This window comes from Notothenia rossii (assembly GCF_949606895.1).
Source record: "Notothenia rossii genome assembly, chromosome: 11".
NCBI classification, from domain to species: Eukaryota; Metazoa; Chordata; class Actinopteri; order Perciformes; family Nototheniidae; genus Notothenia; species Notothenia rossii.
Genome location: NC_136910.1, coordinates 56050363 through 56073661, shown reverse-complemented (window position 1 = coordinate 56073661; position 23299 = coordinate 56050363). Strand labels below are relative to the sequence as shown.

Sequence of the window (23299 nt, the reverse complement as noted above, 5' to 3'; positions counted from 1 at the left end):
CATCGCCCCGCTGCAACCATGGCAACAGCACACATGACCACAGGGCAGGAAGATGACCTGAGACTGGACACAGGAAGTCACAATCAGTGGGCTGGCACACAAAGAACAACAAAGACTGTCCAGAGTACAAATATGGCCACTTTCTGGTAAAAAAAAAACTGCCATTTTTTATCCTGAAAATGTCAGAAATGGATTCAGCATTTTCAATAACCCCCTAAAACACTCCATAATTCTCCAAATCAGCCAAACGAATGCTAATCGTGCAAATGCCCCAACATATGCAAGTTAGCATCCGGCAGTTTCTATGTGCTTGGGACCCGTACTATACATTTCTAACATAAGACTAGTAGGTACTCCTCATTTCAGGGTTCACTAGCTGGAAACTGACGACTTGGTTTAGTTTAGTTTATTTGTTTATAGTGTCGTGGACAGTCCCCATTAATCAACTGTCACAAAAAACGTAAATGAAGCAGCTTTAGCCAACATTGCTAATTTCCAGCTGTTGTCCAGATGATAAAAGACACCTTTTTTAAAATCACAACACATCAACAGCATTAGTTATAAAGAAAGGATGAAACACAAGTAGGTAGAGGCGAAAGGGAAATGGAGCCTGAGCACGAAGCACCGTTTCACCTGGACACCACGCTGATGTGAAACCAGTGACTGAAGGTTTCTCTTACCCTGGTCTCCATGCAGACCACACACTCCGAGGTCCCCGGCCCCTCCACTGGGCTCGGGGCTGAGGGGGTGACGGGGCTCCCCGGGGTGAGGGGGAGGCTGGGGAGCTGGAAGGTGGAGGTGGAGGGAGGCGATGGAGGAGAACGAGGGAATGGAGCTGTGGGGGTGACCTCTTCCTCCTCCTCTTCCTCCTCCAGCTGGACAGCCTTACCAGCTCCTATAGGAGGAGAGTGGACATCAAACAGACACTCATTGACTTCCACTGAGTTTCAGTGACACACACACACACACACACACACACACACACACACACACACACACACACACACACACACACACACACACACACACACACACACACACACACACACACACACACACACACACACACACACACACACACACACACACACACACACACACACACACACACACACACACACACACACACACACACACACACACACACACACACACACACACACACACACACACACACACACACACACACACACACACACACACACACAATCTTGCACTAATGCACATTTCCCAAAGATATTGAAGTGACTGTTATTTTGTATATATTGATTGTTGTGCTTTTATTTATGTCTTAAAGGTAGGGTAGGCAAGAATGGAGAAACCAGCTCGAGTGCGCTAGAATTTGAAAATACGCAACCGGAAAAAATCGGCCCCTTCCTTCCAGAGCCCCTCCTCCAACACACACGAACGCGCACATGACCAATGAGGGCACGAGATAAGTTTGTGCACAGATGGAAGGCTGACAGGCAGGTAGGCCATCCAGTTACTTTAGCCAGCTCAGATGATTGGTCGTGCTTTTTACAGCACTACAGATGAAATATTTTTATGTATTTATTGTCAAAGCATTTAATGCAGGGGTGTCAAACTCAAGGCCCAGGGGCCAAATCCGGCCCGCGACTTCATTTTCCGTGGCCCCACAAGAGCTTGCAAAGAATACAATATGTTTATTATACGGTTACATGCTACTTTACAGAAGCACGTTGCCCATAAACTACATGTCCCACAATGCATCTCAAATTTGCCTTTTTTTCTTCAAAATATGCTTTTTTTTCCTTACAATTTGCCTTTTTCTCAAATTGTCACTTCTTTTTTTTTGTTTTTAAATCATTTTGTGACATGCACACTGAAGAGACTTGCAATTATTTGCCCTAGACTTCTGCTTTCAGACGTAGTTAATTATGAAGTTATTACCGTATCTGAAAATAATCCAATGCAGAGGCAATCATGTGATGTAATACATTATTTTATATATATTAAATATTTATAAATGTATTTTTATATAGTCTTAAAGTTACAACCGGCCCTTTGAGTGCAGCCATAATGCTGATGTGCCCGCGATGAAATTGAGTTTGACACCCCTGACTTAATGTATTCATTGCTATCAAGATGTTAAGAGCAGTCCATGGAATATAACAACAAGTGTTTCTGAAGTGAATTACCTACCTTACCTTTAATGTGTGCATATGTATAAATGTATCTGTTGATTGTGTATATATGTATTTTTATACATATTTTTATATATATATTTGTATTTTTTGCATTCGGGATTGTGGGAAACGGTATTTCGATCTCTCTGTCCGTACACACAAACTGAAAGATTGACAATAAAGTTGACTTTGACAGTTCCTTTAATTAGGTTGTAATATTATCCTATTCAGACCCATTTCCCTCAAATTCAGGAACAAACACTGAATAGTTTAAAGACACGGATCAAAAAAGTCTATTCTTACACAATATATATATAAATTCAAGCCCTTTTGTCTATTCTGAAATCATTGTCCTTTAAATGTACACGCTTTCAAGGATCCCTGGGAACCATGACTACAACAGCACCTTTCAATATCACATCTGTTAGGGAATTATTTGCTTAGGTATTCAACCTTCGACCCAGTTCATCGTTTTCTCTCTTCACTGTCTCCTTTCTCATGCCATAGGTCTACGGCCTTGGGTCTTGCTGCTATCTCTCTTAAGGAGGAGCAGCTAGGGTGCATTGTCGATGCCAGTCTATGACCGAGCACAAGCTGACATGAGGTAGTTTACTGTTCAGGGACGTAGGTTCCCTGACGTACATTCTTTCCTATGGACGAGAGTTAGATTCAGGGTCCATATTGCTTTAGTCTCGCTGATGAAGAATGTTGATTATTACACTCTGAACTAGTTAAAACCTCGAGCTGCAGAAAGAGTTCTTCAGAATTGGTTTGGCAACCGCTGTGTGAACTCGTGACACACCACCTGTTTTGCTAATTCTCCGCCCGAAGCTCCAAATAAACCACCAGTGTTTTCCATCAAAGCTCCAGCTCTCCTCGTGTCTCTCTGAGTCCTGACTCTCCATTGCTTCAGAAGTTTCCCCCACAACATCAATAATATTGTCATACTGATATTCTGTACAAACTGTGAAGTCCACTGAGACAAATGTAACATGTGTGATATCGGGATATATAAATAAACATTGATTGATTGATTGATATAATCAAATGTACACATTTCTCAACACAAGTTAGATGCCGCCTATCACAGTGCTCTGAGATTTGTTACTAACTGTAAAGCACTTACTCATCACTGTGGCAGGTCTGCCTTCACTCACTGTACGGAGGCTCAGTCATTGGTACATGTTCATTTACAAAGCCATGTTGGGTAGACTACCTTTTTATATCTGCTCTCTGATCTCTCGACGAATTGAAAGTACTTACTGAGATCTCATGATGTTTTTTTTATGAAATGTGCCAAGTGCTAGGACTGTCTTTGGGAAGAAAGCTTTTAGTTGTGCAGCTCCACTAACTTGGAACAGTCTGCAAACATGTTTCAAACTGAGCACTTTGGTTCCCCTGCATCATTTGAAAACTGGGCTGGGTGACATGCTGTTTGATACTCATGGTACCTGTCACTGTAAATAGAGTTTGTAAACTGTACCCTGTACCCTGTACATTATGTTGTATGTCATCCTTATTGTTGTTCTGTTGTTTTTATGTGACATGTGTAACTAATGTCCTGCAGGTCGCCCTTGAAAAATAGATCTTTTGATCTCAAGGGGCTTCACCTGGTTAAATAAAGGCTACAAACAAACAAACAACTGAGCATGATGAGCTCCAGAGAGATGGATGTTGTTCAGTACAAACACCTTTTTACAGCCTACACTCATATCCACGCTGATTACTCTCTGATAATGCAGTGTGTGTTTGGACTGCTGTATTTGATTATGATTGAGACTTCACATATTGCGTTTCGTTGGGATTGTTCAGTAACCAGTGTGGGCACCGATGTTTTTCTTTTGCTTTGAAAACTCACACATTCACACACTTCTTTGTATAATGTATAGAAACACAGGATGTTTACCTTCAGGGTGGCGTTCCCGGGCCCAGTTCAGAAGAGCCTTCTGGATTCCTAGCTCACCAATACCAAGCTGGAAACAGAGAAATGAGTGATGCTGATTATCCTGCACGACAGGATATCCTCCACCTGCCTTCATCTTCGGGCAGCACACACCGACATAATTCACCTTTTAAACTGATACGGCTAATGGATGGATAAGGGCTAGGTTACCTATTTACACAACCAGCAGTTACTGAGCAACATTATCATTCATTAAAGTTCAGGTCCAGAGGGCAGGCAGTGGACAGTCGGTTTTAAGAGCTTTCACTCAAGTGAACCAAAACAGAAAACCCTGATCTGAACATCTGAATAACGCTGAAGGGAACAGCAGATTATTCTCTGTGGGTTTTTCCACTACTAACCCTTTTCCTAGTATATACAGTGTGTAGTCATTTAATCGATTGGTACGATTCAAAGCCCTGTCCTGCTTTTTCTTAGTTGTCCCTCTCCTGTAGTGTCTTATAAAAGGGTTTGTGTGCATGTAAATGGTCTGCAAAGGCTAAGTGTTCTTTCGGCAGGCCCACCTTCTTGAGGTCAGAGGCGGTCATGTGCCTCAGGCGCTCAGTCGTCACTCGATGGTGAGCCATGATGGGCAGGTAGTGCTGAGCGGACAGTTTGCACAGCAGGTTGACCAACTCTTTCTCCACGCCCGCTTCCTGCAATGACATCACGCTTTAACAACAGCCCCGTGTGGTGCCAGAGGGTTCTGTGAGTGTGTGTTCTGAGAGTGTGTGTGTTCTGAGAGTGTGTGTGTTCTGTGAGCGTGTGTGTTCTGTGAGCGTGTGTTCCGTGAGCGTGTGTTCCGTGAGCGTGTGTTCCGTGAGCGTGTGTTCCGTGAGCGTGTGTTCCGTGAGCGTGTGTTCCGTGAGCGTGTGTTCTGTGTTCTGAGAGTGTGTGTTCCGTGAGTGTGTGTTCCGTGAGTGTGTGTTCCGTGAGTGTGTGTTCCGTGAGCGTGTGTTCCGTGAGCGTGTGTTCCGTGAGCGTGTGTTCCGTGAGCGTGTGTTCCGTGAGCGTGTGTTCTGTGTTCTGTGAGTGTGTGTTCTGTGAGCGTGTGTTCCGTGAGCGTGTGTTCCGTGAGCGTGTGTTCCGTGAGCGTGTGTTCCGTGAGCGTGTGTTCCGTGAGCGTGTGTTCTGTGTTCTGTGAGCGTGTGTTCTGTGAGCGTGTGTTCTGTGAGCGTGTGTTCTGTGAGCGTGTGTTCTGTGAGCGTGTGTTCCGTGAGCGTGTGTTCCGTGAGCGTGTGTTCCGTGAGCGTGTGTTCCGTGAGCGTGTGTTCCGTGAGCGTGTGTTCCGTGAGTGTGTGTTCTGTGTTCTGTGAGTGTGTGTTCTGTGAGTGTGTGTTCCGTGAGTGTGTGTTCCGTGAGTGTGTGTTCCGTGAGTGTGTGTTCCGTGAGTGTGTGTTCTGTGTTCTGTGAGTGTGTGTTCCGTGAGTGTGTGTTCCGTGAGTGTGTGTTCCGTGAGTGTGTGTTCCGTGAGTGTGTGTTCTGTGTTCTGTGAGTGTGTGTTCTGTGAGTGTGTGTTCTGTGAGTGTGTGTTCTGTGTTCTGTGAGTGTGTGTTCTGTGAGTGTGTGTTCTGTGAGTGTGTGTTCTGTGAGTGTGTGTTCTGTGTTATGTGAGTGTGTGTTCCGTGAGTGTGTGTTCCGTGAGTGTGTGTTCCGTGAGTGTGTGTTCCGTGAGTGTGTGTTCTGTGTTCTGTGAGTGTGTGTTCCGTGAGTGTGTGTTCCGTGAGTGTGTGTTCCGTGAGTGTGTGTTCCGTGAGTGTGTGTTCTGTGTTCTGTGAGTGTGTGTTCTGTGAGTGTGTGTTCTGTGAGTGTGTGTTCTGTGTTCTGTGAGTGTGTGTTCTGTGAGTGTGTGTTCTGTGAGTGTGTGTTCTGTGAGTGTGTGTTCTGTGTTATGTGAGTGTGTGTTCCGTGAGCGTGTGTTCCGTGAGCGTGTGTTCCGTGAGCGTGTGTTCCGTGAGCGTGTGTTCCGTGAGCGTGTGTTCCGTGAGCGTGTGTTCCGTGAGCGTGTGTTCCGTGAGCGTGTGTTCCGTGAGCGTGTGTTCCGTGAGCGTGTGTTCTGTGAGTGTGTGTTCTGTGTTCTGTGAGTGTGTGTTCTGTGAGTGTGTGTTCCGTGAGTGTGTGTTCCGTGAGTGTGTGTTCCGTGAGTGTGTGTTCTGTGAGTGTGTGTTCTGTGTTCTGTGAGTGTGTGTTCTGTGAGTGTGTGTTCCGTGAGTGTGTGTTCCGTGAGTGTGTGTTCCGTGAGTGTGTGTTCTGTGTTCCGTGAGTGTGTGTTCTGTGAGTGTGTGTTCTGTGAGTGTGTGTTCCGTGAGTGTGTGTTCCGTGAGTGTGTGTTCTGTGAGTGTGTGTTCTGTGTTCTGTGAGTGTGTGTTCCGTGAGTGTGTGTTCCGTGAGTGTGTGTTCCGTGAGTGTGTGTTCCGTGAGTGTGTGTTCCGTGAGTGTGTGTTCTGTGAGTGTGTGTTCTGTGTTCTGTGAGTGTGTGTTCCGTGAGTGTGTGTTCTGTGAGTGTGTGTTCTGTGTTCTGTGAGTGTGTGTTCTGTGAGTGTGTGTTCTGTGAGTGTGTGTTCTGTGTTCTGTGAGTGTGTGTTCTGTGTTCTGTGAGTGTGTGTTCTGTGTTATGTGAGTGTGTGTTCTGTGTTCTGTGAGTGTGTGTTCTGTGAATGTGTGTTCTGTGAGTGTGTGTTCTGTGAATGTGTGTTCTGTGTTATGTGAGTGTGTGTTCTGTGTTCTGTGAGTGTGTGTTCTGTGAGTGTGTGTTCTGTGAGTGTGTGTTCTGTGAGTGTGTGTTCTGTGTTATGTGAGTGTGTGTTCTGTGTTCTGTGAGTGTGTGTTCTGTGAGTGTGTGTTCTGTGAGTGTGTGTTCTGTGAGTGTGTGTTCTGTGTTCTGTGAGTGTGTGTTCTTTGAGCGTGTGTTCTGTGAGTGTGTATTAAGTGAGTGTGTGTTCTGTGAGTGTGTGTTCTGTGAGTGTGTGTTCCGTGAGTGTGTGTTCCGTGAGCGTGTGTTCCGTGAGCGTGTGTTCCGTGAGCGTGTGTTCCGTGAGCGTGTGTTCCGTGAGCGTGTGTTCCGTGAGCGTGTGTTCCGTGAGCGTGTGTTCCGTGAGCGTGTGTTCCGTGAGCGTGTGTTCCGTGAGCGTGTGTTCCGTGAGCGTGTGTTCCGTGAGCGTGTGTTCCGTGAGCGTGTGTTCCGTGAGCGTGTGTTCCGTGAGTGTGTGTTCTGTGTTCTGTGAGTGTGTGTTCTGTGAGTGTGTGTTCCGTGAGTGTGTGTTCTGTGAGTGTGTGTTCTGTGTTCTGTGAGTGTGTGTTCTGTGAGTGTGTGTTCTGTGAGTGTGTGTTCTGTGTTATGTGAGTGTGTGTTCTGTGAATGTGTGTTCTGTGTTATGTGAGTGTGTGTTCTGTGTTCTGTGAGTGTGTGTTCTGTGAGTGTGTGTTCTGTGAGTGTGTGTTCTTTGAGTGTGTGTTCTGTGAGTGTGTGTTCTGTGTTCTGTGTGTGTGTGTTCTTTGAGCGTGTGTTCTGTGAGTGTGTATTAAGTGAGTGTGTGTTCTGTGAGTGTGTGTTCTGTGAGTGTGTGTTCCGTGAGTGTGTGTTCCGTGAGCGTGTGTTCCGTGAGCGTGTGTTCCGTGAGCGTGTGTTCCGTGAGCGTGTGTTCCGTGAGCGTGTGTTCTGTGAGTGTGTGTTCTGTGTTCTGTGAGTGTGTGTTCTGTGAGTGTGTGTTCTGTGTTCTGTGAGTGTGTGTTCTGTGAGTGTGTGTTCTGTGAGTGTGTGTTCTGTGAGTGTGTGTTCTGTGAGTGTGTGTTCTGTGAGTGTGTGTTCTGTGAGTGTGTGTTCTGTGAATGTGTGTTCTGTGTTCTGTGAGTGTGTGTTCTGTGTTCTGTGAGTGTGTGTTCTGTGAGTGTGTGTTCTGTGAGTGTGTGTTCTGTGAGTGTGTGTTCTGTGAGTGTGTGTTCTGTGTTCTGTGAGTGTGTGTTCTGTGAGTGTGTGTTCTGTGAGTGTGTGTTCTGTGAGTGTGTGTTCTGTGAGTGTGTGTTCTGTGTTCTGTGTGTGTGTGTTCTTTGAGCGTGTGTTCTGTGAGTGTGTATTAAGTGAGTGTGTGTTCTGTGAGTGTGTGCTCTGTGAGTGTGTGTGTTCTGTGAGTGTGTATTAAGTGAGTGTGTGTTCTGTGAGTGTGTGTTCTGTGAGTGTGTGTTCTGTGAGTGTGTGTTCTGTGAGTGTGTGTTCTGTGAGTGTGTGTTCTGTGAGTGTGTGTTCTGTGAGTGTGTGTTCTGTGAGTGTGTGTTCCGTGAGTGTGTGTTCTGAGAGTGTGTGTTCCGTGAGCGTGTGTTCTGTGAGTGTGTGTTCTGTGAGTGTGTGTTCTGTGAGTGTGTGTTCTGTGAGTGTGTGTTCTGAGAGTGTGTGTTCCGTGAGCGTGTGTTCCGTGAGCGTGTGTTCCGTGAGCGTGTGTTCCGAGAGCGTGTGTTCCGTGAGCGTGTGTTCCGAGAGCGTGTGTTCCGTGAGCGTGTGTTCCGTGAGCGTGTGTTCCGTGAGCGTGTGTTCCGAGAGCGTGTGTTCTGTGAGTGTGTGTTCTGTGAGTGTGTGTTCTGTGAGTGTGTGTTCCGTGAGTGTGTGTTCCGTGAGTGTGTGTTCTGCACAGTACCTGCATGCGTAGTGACAGCGGCTTAGCGTCCAGCAGCCTCTGGTACTGGATCATCCAGTAGTTCTGCTGGTTGGACGCTGATTTACGCTCCATCTCCACCTGGAAACACAAAGTGATCTTATTTATTAACCCGTTGACCCCAGAATTAAAGAGGACCAAATCAAACCATCTGATAATATGTTCATACCCGTGATATAATAACAAAAGACAGCGACTACGACTAGGGATGGGTACCGAGCCCTGGTATTAAACGGGCCCCGGGGCTGAATTATTAAAGACCGTGGTACCGTTAAGCTCCGACGTTATTGGTCTTTGTATCGGTACTGGAGACATCTAAAATATATGTGTCATATGTATTATTGCTACACAAACATTATATTGCAGTTTAGTTTGAGTTTTATCTCTCTCCCCCGTCTGTGTGCGAGGGGGCGGGGCAGTTTAAACACACGCAGCTGCTACATGCATGCAACACACACACCCGGCTGCTACATGCATGCAACACACACACCTGGCTGCTACATGCATGCAACACACAGACACACACACACACGGAGGAGATGGCGGAGAGAAAGTGCTCCGAGGTGTGGTTAAACTTTACCCGTCTCGATGCTCGTTACCAAAAGTGAACTAAGAGTTTAGCATGTAAGGGCGGTAACACGAGCAATTTGTCTAAACATTTAGCAAAAGTGCTCCACATGCAGACGGAGAAATGCACCGGGTTCGACTGTCTTTCTAGCAGCTCTGTAGCCCCATCCACGAGTAACGTTTCCACGTCAGGTGTTATTTATGCTAGCAGCAACACACGGAGTTAACTACATTATACAAACATGGGTTAATGATTAGAGGTAACTGAGTTATTTAGTTTGTTAAAGTTTCAGATATTCTGTTTAAAGTTTTGTCATCAGATTATTTAATACCATTTAATAACCCATTGTTGTTTCTTTTGATGTGAAATATTATTTATTTAATTTAAATAAAAAGAATGTTAGTTTTGTTCACAATTTGTTTACCTTATTTTTTTATCCAAAAGAACCGATAAGAGAACCGTTAAAAGACCGGACCGATAAGCGGTATGGATCAAAGTAGTAGTACCGTTAAAACCTTAACGATACCCCTCCCTAGCTACGACTCCTGCTACTTTGCACAATTCAGTATCATTCCCTGTTTTTTGAAAAGAAAAACGTAGACTAATGAATTAATACTTGTCGTCTGCGACAGAACAGTAAAAGGTTAACTTCTATAAAGGAATGGAGTGAGCATTGACTTGTCTCCGAAGAAATATCCAGCTGTCAAACGACACGCAAAAGAGAGCGTCAGTTATTTTAACATGTATTATGATGCTAGCTGCTTGTGTGTACGTTTAATAGCAACAACCTCATTAGCCAAGAAGGCTCCTTTTGATTGTTATTTATGAATCAACTATTACAATTAGAATGTGAATGTGTCTATTACTTAGAGTCCATACTTGATGTCTATTATATATATGTTGGGGAAATACTGAATGTCTTCCAACATGAGAGTCACATGATAATAAAGGTATCCCAACTGTAGCTGTGAACATGACAGCATGTGTGATTACCTAGAAGAGCATCAGGACTGTTTGAGGCATATGATAGCTATGTGATTAACATGATGATTCAGCCTCTATGGAGAGAGACATATGACAAGCATGATCATTTCTGACGTGGAGCTAATCTGAAGAAAACATTGAATACTGCTTTCTATTCCTCCATCTTGGGACTGTGGAACTCCCTCTCTTGGATATCAGCATGTGAAGGACACTGTTTGAGATTTTCAGAAAAAGTCCGAATTTTGAGATTTTGAGAAAAAGCCAGGATTTTGAGAAAAAAAACATAATTTTGAGATTTTTAGAAAAAAATCAGGATTTTGAGAGAAAATCAGAATTTTGAGATTTTGAGAGAAAATCAGAATTTTGAGAGAAAGTCAGAATTTTTAGATTTCGAGAAAAAGTAAGAATTTTGAGAGAAAGTAAGAATTTTGAGATTTGGAGAAAAAATCTGTATTTTTCTGAAAGACGGAATTTTTGGAGATTTGGAGAAAAAAACTGAATTTTGAGAAAAATACAGAATTTTGAGATATTGAGAAAAAAAATCAGAATTTTGAGATTTTTCCGAAAAAAGCCAACAGTTTGAAATTAACTCCCTCTCTTGGATATCAGCATGTGAAGGACACTGTTCAGGAACTAGTTGATGCTCTGTATGTGATGACTACTTCCATTCTGGAGAGGATCACAGATACATGGATCCTGAGATTCAAGCTCAAGCCGGGGACCAGTGAGATTTTTCGGTCGTTGTTCGGCCTGTTGTTTGAACAGAAGGAACGTAAGCCTTCATTATCAGATAGCATGAGAGCTAAGAGGAGTCCTCACCAGAACCTGCCGCAGCTCCTGCTCTCTCTGCTCCTTCTGCTTCAGAAGCTGCTGCAGCAGATCACTGAGAGCGGTCCTCTGCTCCACCAGAACCTCCTGCACACACAGAACAACAACAACAATAATAACAATATATGTTAATCATATAGCGCTTCTCCTGGTGCTCAAAGTGCTTGAATATGAATGTGTTGAGCTGGAAATAAAGCATGAGCATGGCTCTTGTATAACAATGATGATACATGATGGAGCAATGACATGAATAAATAATATGGTGATCAAAAAGGGAGAAATCAGGTAGATGTGTGACGGCAGTGAGAGAAGGCGTGACACCCACCTGCAGGTTCTCAGCATCCAGAGTGCGCCTTTTAATCTCCAACCTAGTCAGCTGCCTTAACTCAGTCTCTATGAGCTTGATCTGGGGACAGTGGAGAAGCAGACATGAAGCCAGCAGGGAGAACGCAAAGTCAGCATGGAAACCTGCATGAAATGAGCGTCTATCTGCAGGTCAAATTACACGGGGTTTAACCAAAAAGTCAAATAAATGAAGCCAGTAGGAGTAAAGAGGGGTTAGCTATGGACGGGCAGCGGATGACACGAGAGAAAGGAAAAGTAAATGACATATATAAATAAACTGTGCCACAGCTAACTGAGACTGTTAGAGGTCACTACAGGCTGACATTAGATGTACAGATTATAGCAGTCTTTTAAGATAAGATATTATTTATCCCGAAGGAAGCTGTTTGTGTACAAAAATACAAAAAGCAGCATAATAATAAAACTGTACATTAACAGTGCAGTTCAATAACTACAGGAAACATAGGCGGTCACATAATTAATGTAAATATTGCATATATAAGTAAATGATGTAAATGATGTGGACCAGCTATCAGAGTTTGTATTGTATGGACCCAAAAGTTCAAATTCTGCACCCTATTTCTTCGGAGCAGATGGCTTAGATACAGAACCTATAGATAATCAAAACTCATGCATAATATCACATGAGGTAGTTCTTTATTGAACTACAGTCTTCCTTTCTTAAGTGGCTTTAATTATGGTAAAACGTCAAAAAGGTTAATATAAAATGATATTTAAAAAACTGGATGTCTTGAGAATTATGAAGGCTTGTTGAAGTTGTTGAACTTGTCTCTGGCCACCTTTCATGTGAAGGTGAGCTGCTTTCTGTCCGTGTTATAAAGTACTCGGAGACCAGAGACAGGTTTGACCCCCCCCCCCCCCCCCCCCTTCTCTCTGCCCCTCCACACAGACCTGGTTGCGGATGTAACCGTGAACGGCATCTTTCTGCAGCTGCAGGGCCTGGAACGCTGCTTTCTGCATCTCCTCCTGCAACCAGAGACCAACCAGAGGACATGACAGGTCACATGGTTGTTCAAAAGGTCTGGTTTAGGTTCACACTGTTACATGAGAGGCAAACTCAGAAGACACACATACCTCCTGTAGGATGTGAGCGATGGCTTTAGATTTGTCCAAAACTTGGAGGGAAAGCACCTTATCGAACTTCCTTTCCAAGCTCTCCATGCTGTGGTAAAAGCATGGGACACAAGGTGTTTCTCAGCTGTGATTTGTAGTGTCCACACACATTTGCAAAGTTAACGTGTGTGTGTGTGTGTGTGTGTGTGTGTGTGTGTGTGTGTGGGTGTGTGTGTGTGTGTGTGTGTGTGTGTGTGGGTGTGTGTGTGTGTGTGTGTGTGTCAGTGGCGAACCGTGTCCATCACAACTGGACCTTCTGTAGACACACACACCCACCGCCGCGCCCCCCCGCCCCCCCGGCGTTATAATGTCCGTCTTTTCACTGAATTCTCGTCTTGAAAATGGTACTCACAGCAATTCCGCAACAACTTCATCTTCACCTGTTGCCATTTCAACGTTAAAAACAATAAAACGGCATGAATTGCTTTCGTCGCATTCTAGATCCTCTGTCTCGAGCCAGTTAACTAGCGGGCCTTCTAGAGTACCCTGGAACCGAGGGAGACTCTGAAAGAACACGCCCATTGGCTACAAATCAATATGTGATTGGTTGATCAAACTTTCAGTCCAAACGTACGCTCTCATTCAGTGCAACGGCCAGGGCATTCCATCAAGGATGTAGAATACCCTGGGTGAAGGATATTCTACCCAGAGACCCAGAACAAGATCTGATTGGTTGCTTTCTTTTCTAACACAAAACCACTGAAATGCGTAGTGCATGGTCCGAGAAGGACAAACAAATCAACTGCAATATTACAGATCAACAACACGGATACTATTCTCATTTATTCATTTTATATACATTACATTTTATTTATAGAATTAAATCGATATTTTGTTTGTTTTATCTGAGTGTTCCAGGGTATTCTCTGAATACCTTGAAGGTGTGTGTGTGTGTGTGTGTGTGTGTGTGTGTGTGTGTGTGTGTGTGTGTGTGTGTGTGTGTGTGTGTGTGTGTGTGTGTGTGTGTGTGTGTGTGTGTGTGTGTGTGTGTGTGTGTGTACCTTCTGTGGGCCTCATTGACCAGGCTCCTCCTGCGGAAGTCACTGGCCTCCTGGAGGATGCTCATCATACAGCTTTCGGACAGCATCTTCTGCATGGCCACTGAACACAGGGAGGGGAGAGAGGCAAAGGAAATGTGACAGAATGAATTGAACAACATACCGTAATACAGATGTAATAGCATTCCAAACATAACCCTTAGAGAGCATTCATGTGCTTAGCAAATTGCAAAGACAATCTGCTAATGATATCTTGTGTGCAAAATGGACTTGACATGAAACAGAGAAACTGAAAGGGTTGAACCTCTGGGAGCATGAATGCAAACGGGACACTATATACCTGAATGAATTGTGTCCCGATAGCAGTGACATTAGATATAGGGGGGTTCACAACAATCTTCATCTTGGGGCCATCAAGTGTTAAAGTATATTTATTTGCAATCAGAAAATAATTGTCAACATAGCGTGCTCTGGACCAAAGTGTTGATGTCCAACAGAAAATCAATGTTTTACACGAATACGACAAGACGTGTGTTAAGGTTAGAGGACATCTGTGTTGGTTCATGGTTTGTGGCTGCTCACCTGCCACCTCCCTCTTCCTCAGGGAGTTGGTTTCTTCCTGTGTGATGGCCGTCAGATGCTCCGAACGGATCCTGAAGGGGAACATTTGTTTAGCAACGATCCGTTTGTATAGCAGCCATGGCTTTTAACACTTAGGATAATGGATCTTTCTCTGTACGGGCTCCCTTTGGTTGCAGTTGAACTGGTGAGGTGGTGCAGGAGTGCAGATACAAAGTGTTTACCCACATCAGGGAATCTACCTGATACCTAACTTTAACTAACCACAAATATGCATCAGTCAAAAGGTACACGGTGTACAGATGTCCCTCGGGCCGTCACCGGGTACAGAGACTTTTGTTCCCTGACATCTTTGAAAACGTTTCTACAAGTAAAGACCTGACAGTCAAGAGCTAGAGGAAGATGTTTCTCAACAAGGGGATTATCAGACACACATAACATCATAATAATTACTAGGGAATAATTCTTCCTTACTCCTAAGAAATGTAACCTTTTCTGTGTGTTGACGTTTACGACCAACCCTGAGTCTGTTATCTGTCTTAAGGAATGGGAGGGTTCAGCTATTGTTGATATTATCGGTCACAGAGGGTTTTATGACTGTGAGAACGCTGGTTTCTAAGCACCACAGACAGGTGATTCACTGTCTCCAGATGTTGGGGCTATCTCCAGTGTTCCCAGAATGTTTACGTCAGCCCCCCAAAGATGTGGATTAACTCTCTGTAAGCTAGTTAAAAGGTCGAGAGAGAGGCTGGGCAGATTTGACATGGCGTGCAGTCAGAACCTCTGGCTGCTGTGACTTGTGATGTGAATTTCTCTGGCCATCAGTGTTTGACATCAAAGCTCCAACTCTCCTCGTGTCTCTCTGAGTCCTGACTCTCCATTGCTGCAGAAGGCTCCCTTACAATAATGATAAGTATGAATGGTTTTCATTCATTTTTCCACGACTGCATGCTGTGTCAGCGTTTTTAAGGCCTCCTGTGTTTTCCTTGCAAAGTGCTCTATAGATAGACAGTGCCTCAGATCTCTTGCTGTTATAGATAATGCATCAGTGGTCTCTCCACTCACCGGTCCTCCTCCATAGCTTGAAGAAACTCTGCACTCTTTTTCAGCCTGGAAAGATAGAAAAACTCAATTCAGTGCAGTTAGCAGAGACTCGTCTGTGGACGCGTAGAGAGAATCCAATAAGTGACTTTTTACAACAGCACGAACACTCCATGGTTGATGGCGTTAGTGCCCACCTGCTCTTGTCCATCAGCATGGTGCTGATGCGGCTGCTGATGCCGTCCTCAGCCTCTCGGACTCTCTCCAGAACCAGCAGCCTCTCGGCCTCCTGAGCCCTCTGCTGCTGGCTGACGCCCAGCTCAAGACGCTCTTGCTCCTGGGCATCACTCACACACACACACACACACACACACACACACACACACACACACACACACACACACACACACACACACACACACACACACACACACACACACACACACACACACACACACACACACACACACACACACACACACACACACACACACACACACACACACACACACACACACACACACACACACACACACACACACACACACACACACACACACACACACACACACACACACACACACACACACACACACACACACACACACACACACACACACACACACACACACACACACAAGATAAGATAAGAAGTACTTCATTGATCCCAATCTGGGAAATGTTTGTGCTGCAGCAGCATAAAAAGACATGGCTTTGTACAATACAAATTTAGAAGACTAGAAATAAACAAAAAAGTAGAAAACATACATGTTGAATTTACAAATGAACAATAACAAAAACAAAATATAAAGCAAGTTGTTATAAATACATAAGTATATGAGGGATGGAATATTAAACTGAATATATAAATGTAAAATGTACAGTGTGATTTTAAGTCCAAGAGAAGCACACACATGACACAGACACACATTATACAAACACATCACACAAACACATCACACAAACACATCACACATCAATGGAGCTGAAACAGTTTCTAACTTCTTTAGCTTCATCGTTTCTTTCTATTTGCCGGACTCCCTTTCAATAACCCTTAACAATGTGCACATATCGTAATTGCACTGCCTCACTGTATTTATATTTTATAGCATGTGTATAATGTATATAGCATCCTTTGTTTATATTAGGACTGTCAAATGATTACAATTTGTAATCATGATTAATCACCATTCGAACTATGTCCAAAATATGCCATTTCTTTATTGTTGTGGGAATGGAAAGATAAATGAAAGAAGGCGGATATATCCATTTAACATACAGTATGTTTATTATAACATTGTTCTGTGTGTCAAAATGAAAGACAGCCCACACACCTATCAATCATCAAACCGTGGGGTCTTATTTAATTACGTGTTGATTTCTATCAACACGTAATGTTGTATCCATGTATAAAGAGATGTACTACAGCAAAAGTATTCTCCGTCGGGACTTCCTGCAACAACACCACGGCGTTATCTTGATTCTGATTGGCCAGAAAACATTATCAAAGATGTTCTATTGAGAAGACGATCACTACGTGACGAAAGTTTTCAAAACAGTTTCTAGTCTTCGGTATTTCCAGACAAGTGGCTACTGAAATCAATCTTACTAACTGCTGTCTGTGCAATTTACTCAGCGCGAGTTGGCGGACTTTATTTTGCTTACTTTAACATCATTTTTCATGGTGGGGCTAAGGTGGGGCTAAGCCATTTCTTGGTATGGGTGCAGCCTACCCCAGCCATACCCTGGCGCTGCCACTGGTGGGATGTATGGGGCGGGCCATTCTGCACATGCGTTAAATGAGTTAAATATTTTAATTTAATTTTAAATTTAATTAATTACCGCCGTTAACGCGATAATTTGGACAGCATTAGTTTATATACATGTTCCTAGTAGTAGAATATTGTTCGTACTCATGTGCAATGCCTTCCTAACATGTTGCTGTGACAAAACCATTTCCAAGTTCAGGATCAAAAAGGCATATCTAATGTAATCTTAAAGGGAAAGGACTTCATAAGGGAAAGGACGGTGATCTCTGTCCCGCTGGTGAGTGAGCCGGCTGTTTACCTGCCGGACTGAGATCAGGATTCCTTGCGGGTGTTGTTAATGAGCACAATCTGGGTGTGCTCCTTCTTCTTCTCCTCCAGCTGCCACTCAAAGGCCAGCTTATCCTGCTGCTTCTCTTCCTGCAGACACAGGGACGGTCACAGTGGAGGTCTTATGTTCTGTATGTGAACAGTGTCAACATCTGAGCTTTGCTACAAGCCAGCAATGCAGCTATCACCACCAAAACGTCCCCATATAAGAGTGAACTTAACTGTATCATAGAAGCAGCACCTGGACACAGAAACAGTTAGCTAAATAAAGCTAAACAAACCGTGAACTGAGGGGAAGTGCAGAGTTAGTGATGGTTATCTGTTACCGATGAGACATGTCTAGAGCTGCTAGAGTCAGGCTGAATCTAACAGAGTGTCCCTACCTTTCTCTTCTCGTAGTCGTTGAATTTGCTCTGTAACAGAAATGATGAAATATTGAATCAACTTTCAAGTATCATCAACAAACACTAGTAAATACCGTGCAGCTAATAACTAGGTCCAAGTGAACAGCACTTTAAAAGAAAAGACTGCCTCTCTCCTCCTGTACACGTGTGTGTTAGCAGTGGTGTAGTGGGCGTTGGACGCGGGGGCACGCCGTCCCCCCACTTATTTGAAGCGTGATTTTAATAGTCTAATAAATATAAACACATTGCCAGTGTTATCAGTTGCAAGTGAGTATTTGTTGTAATAATGACGAAAACATAATAGACAGTGTGTGTGTGTGTGTGTGTGTGTGTGTGTGTGTGTGTGTGTGTGTGTGTGTGTGTGTGTGTGTGTGTGTGTGTGTGTGTGTGTGTGTGTGTGTGTGTGTGTGTGTGTGTGTGTGTGTGTGTGTGTGTGTGTGTGTGTAGGGTGACACACAGCATTTTTATTAGGCTATTTGTCCCGCGTCCCACAAATTGAGACTATGTCCCACATTTGAGTGAGAGTCGCCGGCACCGCCCTTTATAATTATATTGTCTAAACGGCATCCTGTAAGTTGCGCTGACAGGCGACACAGAGGTCCATACACAGTGTACCCCCCCTTCCCCTGTTGACAGTTCACGAGCGCGTCCATAGTGTCTTCCGTCCACCCAGTAAATAAATCTCCACTACACCACTGTGTGTTAATGTGTTAGTGTGTTAGTGTGTGAGTGTGTGAGTGTGTGATTACTGTACCTTCCAGGCCTCGTCCAGAGCGTCCACACAGTCGGAGTGTGTGCCGCACTCACTCTCCAGCACTGGCAGCAGGTACTGGGAGGGGGGGCAGTACTCCTCTCCCAGCTCTGAAAACATGTCAAGGAAGAAATCAAACATTAGTATCTTATGCAGTCGAATATCTCAGCGGATAAATACCACCATTTAGCCTTCTTACTCCCACTTAATGCCGCTCTGGAGTCATTCAAACCCACAACTCATGGAATGATTGATCTGATATGTATACTTGTTGAAGCCAGTTAGGAGTTGCTTTAGTTTTGTGTCACTCTAAATATAATACATACATGAGAACTATGACATTGCATTGGGTGACACATAAAAGTGGCTCTACTTTCTGTGGCCGCTCTGTGCTGAGTAGATATCCCTGAGCATGCTCTGGATATGGATCAGAGCAGCAGGGACACAGGATGGAGAGTCAAACACTATTTTAGACTTTAAAGACCTGAATTCCCCCCTGGGGTTCCTAAAGGTTCCTCTTAATCTCAGAGTGTCACAGGCTATGGAAGAGAATAGCATTCAGAATGCATTTATACGAGTGAGGTGCAAACCGTTTGGTGGCCTGTTGGATTTATTAAAGTGTATTCTGCCAGACGAGTGCAAGACAAACTACTGAAGAGAGCCTTCTGTGTTAACAAAATGAAAACCATTGATATTGTCTTAAACAAAATTATTATCTGATACCATTTAGCCGAGTTAAAGTAATCCTTGTTGGAGCGGACGCATATTAAACCCTGTGTGTGTGTGTGTGTGTGTGTGTGTGTGTGTGTGTGTGTGTGTGTGTGTGTGTGTGTGTGTGTGTGTGTGTGTAGTCTATTTGTATATAACATTAGAAAGACTGATTCTTATTATTACATGATTTGCTTATTTGTGCTCATGAGATGTTGCTATGATTTTGGAATAAACAGACACAATCACCAACCCCAAGTTTTGATGGGTTGGAGAGGAACGAAGGGAACAGTCATAGCAAGAAATGTTTAGCTTACAATAGAAAGTAGCAGAAGCCAGGTGCAGGCACTGTAGAAACAATGAGTTATTGAGGCTATGGCCTTGGCTGCCTGGGTGAGCTTCGCTCCTACGCACAGATAGGAATCAGTATAACCAAGATTCCACTATATCTGTAGAAACGTTAGCGAAAACAAATGACGAGAATAGAGACAGAGCAGGGAGGGACTTCGCCAGTCGGCCGAAGGTTGATTGGAGGATCGTGTTGCTAAGAGACTTTTTTCTAAGTCTGTGCCCCTACCAAAGAGAACCAAGCCTAAACCACGGTATCTCTTCAGCTAGTCTCGACCAATCATAAATGTACGGGCAACACCCTGTGGAATCAAAATGTATGCACGCACGAGGTTCAGGGCTCTGGAAGGAAGTGGGAGACAGTTCACTGCTTGGAGTGGAAACTGCTGTGGAACACGGATCTCCAGAAACCTCAGCTGAGCATTTGTATTCCTTATCACAACTGAAATAAATCAGTTTTATTATAACGTTGTCGCCTGGTCCCAAGAGGAATTTTGAACATGACAGTATGTGTGTGTGTGTGTGTGTGTGTGTGTGTGTGTGTGTGTGTGTGTGTGTGTGTGTGTGTCTCACCAGAGCACAGGAAGCGCTGGATGCTCTCCGTTCCCCCCGTACACACAGAGGCAGGAGGGTAGGTCATGGTGGCAGCGTCCAGTGTGAAGCTCTGTCACAGAACACACACACACACACACACACACACACACACACACACACACACACACACACACACACACACACACACACACACACACACACACACACACACACACACACACACACACACACACACACACACACACACACACACACACACACACACACACACACACACACACACACACACACACACACACACACACACACACACACACACACACACACTAGTTGTCAGCATTTGTTGTATTCCTGTAAGTCTTCCTGTAAGCTGGAATACCAAGAGACCCACCTCTAGAGTGCGGATGTAGACGAGAGCTTTGGGCAGCTGCACGATGTTGTTGTCGCTCAGGTCCAGAGTGCGTAAGCTTCTCAAAGAACCAACGGTGGACGGCAGCTCCCTCAGAGAGTTACCTGGTCAGACACAGAGGTAGAGGGACATATCGTACACATCCTCTTATTCTTGAGAGTATTCAGGCAGCAGTGAAACTCATACCTTTCAGATTGAGTGTCTGCAGAAGCCTCAGGTCCCCGATGCTCTCCGGCAGGGCCTTCAGACGGTTCTTCTTCACATTCAGAATCTGACAGGAAGCACAATGGAAACACAGAGATGATGATGACAAGCATTCACCCCCCCCCCCCCCCCTGTATCAGGAGTACATTACAGTAATGCTTTACCTGCAGTGACGCCAGCTTGCCAATGTCTTCTGGGAGGGAAGTCAGCTTGTTGTCATGGAGATCCAGAACCTTTGGAGGAAGACGGATTCAGTCAGGCTTTTGTTGTGATGAAGCAGGGTCAGAGTTAAGACTGTTAAGACGATGCTTGCTCAAAGGTTAAAACAGAACGAGTAGCTGAGTGTGTTTTTACTCTCGGCTTTTTCACAGAAAGCTCAGCGTCACACAGCTTTGTGTTGGAGATGAGCGATAGAAGGAGAACCACCACCACCACCGGCTAACTGCTTATGAAACCTCTCACACTGAAGTATGCTTTCAGCTGGTACTTATATCTCCCATCATGCAGTTTTTGATGGTTTAGTAATTGAACATACAACATGGAATCAATCGTTGCCTATTTCCTGCCTCATTATATTATTTATCAAACGAATGAAACAGTGATGAGAACAGTTGTAAACATTATACTGGGGGATTGCATTTCTGTCCCATAATGAAAGAAACAGGGTTTGAGTTTTTGGCCCAATGAAATCTAATCAGAGTTCTATTATGGGGGCGACTGTGGCTGTGGGGGAGTGCGGTCGTCCAGAAGGTTGTGGGTTCGATCCCAGCCCGTGCAGTCAACATGTCGATGTATCCTTGGGCAAAATACTGAACCCCGAGTTGCTCCCGATGGCCAACGGTGTGTGAATGTGTTTGAATGTTAGTTCCTAGAGTAAGGTACACTGCTCTGTATGAATGGGTGAATGGGTGAATGACATGTAGTATGTAAAGCGCTTTGAGGGTTCTTAAAGACTGGATAAAGCGCTATTAGAGATGTCCCGATCCGATCACATGATCGGGGATCGGAGCCGATCACGTGATTTTCAAAAGATCGGAATCGGGAGGAAAAAAATCGGGGATCGGGATTCTTTTTTTTTTTTTTTTTTTTTAAAATACTCTTTTTTTTTTTTTTCATTCAATGTTACAAAACAAAAATGACCATGTTCAAGTCTTAAAGTCATCCTGAGGCCTTAGTTTTGGTTTCAAATTACAGAACATCATGTATGTGTTGCTTCTTTGGGGCTTGTCTTCATAGACCTGGTTTCTTATTTCACTCAAATCTGGCAACAGAGTGGGCGCAGTGTCTAATTGTAGCAGTAAGCTAACGAGTACTGAAAGCTTTATTTTGTTTTGATCCAATGCTGCACAACTGAACTGATCCAATGCTGCTGTGAAAGAAAGAAGCTATATCCATGTTGGAAAGAATATCCAATTTAAATAAAAAAATAACCTTAAGGGACAACTTGAATGCTTTTTTTCTCTTAATGCATTGCATAAAGATCGGATCGGGAAAAATCGGTATCGGCAAATTGTCAAAATCAAATGATCGGAATCGGATCGGGAGCAAAAAAAGGTGATCGGGACATCCCTAAGCGCTATATAAGTACAGTCCATTTACCATGATCTGTAATAGACCAGTATGTGCTACTTTAACTGCATGGCTTTGTTTGAGTGGCATTAATGTTATATTACAGCTCAACAAGTTTACAAACAGTATATACAGTATTCCTTTATCTGGCAATATTTCCCATCATGCTTGCATCCCGTTGACTTCACCTTTAAAGTGGCGAGAGTGCTGATGTCACATCCTTTGGGCAGCAGGGAGCTCAGCTCGTTGTTGTGGAGGATCAGGACCTGAGGAGAGCAACATGTGTGACTGGTGAGGGTCCTGGTTCACATGATGGGGATGAACTATGTAACACATCGGTAGAACGGAAAATAAATACAATATGTCTCCATGTTGGGTTCTTACCTTCTTCTGTAGCACCTTGCAAATGGAAAAGGCCGACGAGGGAACCTGTGACAGACAGAGCAGTGATGAGCGGCAGGACTAACACTCAGTTGTACAAACAGCTGTCTGCAGTAATGGCACTTAAGAAAAGTTAAAGCCTAAAAGTCAACATTAACACAAGAGAATGCAAATCACTATCAGAACTGAAGCATTGGTAAATAAAGCAGCTTCACTCATGAACACATCTGCTACAATTTAAGGTGTGTCATTAATAGACATTCACTGACATGCACTAAAGGGACATTCACATAAACAATCAAACAGGTGAATAACCAAGCACCAACATATAAGTACTGGTACACAACAAACATTGCACAGTATGGTGTTCCTCTTTTGCTTAATCAATGAAGGGCTGATTGAACAATTTATATTGGAACCGAACTGGCTTTCAAAGGTTTGACAAAGAGACATGTATTGTAGTAAGAATAGAGATGTCGTCACAAACCGTGATCAGTGAACACACTCACCTCTGAGAGCTCACAGGCCGACACGTCCAGGGTGTCATCAGCCCCCGCCTCCTTCGTCTGCAACCAGGAAGAACAGTCAGTGAAAATACATGTTATGTTAACAAGGACGAAAACAGCAGGCTGTGCCCTCAGCAGAGTCTACAACAGCTGCTG

At 44.2% G+C, this 23299-nt stretch overlaps 1 protein-coding gene across 1 annotated transcript in view; it reads right to left on the bottom strand.

Annotated features, from left to right (window-relative positions):
• Positions 1-23299, bottom strand: part of lrsam1 (leucine rich repeat and sterile alpha motif containing 1) — a 30571-nt gene that overhangs the window by 1361 nt on the left and 5911 nt on the right. Inside the window, 24 exon segments of the mRNA XM_079657518.1 lie at positions 3-63; positions 681-895; positions 4054-4120; positions 4614-4745; positions 8718-8816; positions 11107-11202; positions 11441-11521; positions 12373-12447; positions 12556-12643; positions 13596-13695; positions 14175-14245; positions 15237-15281; positions 15410-15549; positions 17280-17299; positions 17302-17398; positions 17692-17721; positions 18467-18573; positions 20093-20183; positions 20466-20587; positions 20670-20754; positions 20852-20920; positions 22445-22522; positions 22641-22685; positions 23147-23203. Of these exon segments, the coding sequence (XP_079513644.1) occupies positions 3-63; positions 681-895; positions 4054-4120; positions 4614-4745; positions 8718-8816; positions 11107-11202; positions 11441-11521; positions 12373-12447; positions 12556-12643; positions 13596-13695; positions 14175-14245; positions 15237-15281; positions 15410-15549; positions 17280-17299; positions 17302-17398; positions 17692-17721; positions 18467-18573; positions 20093-20183; positions 20466-20587; positions 20670-20754; positions 20852-20920; positions 22445-22522; positions 22641-22685; positions 23147-23203 (2071 nt within the window).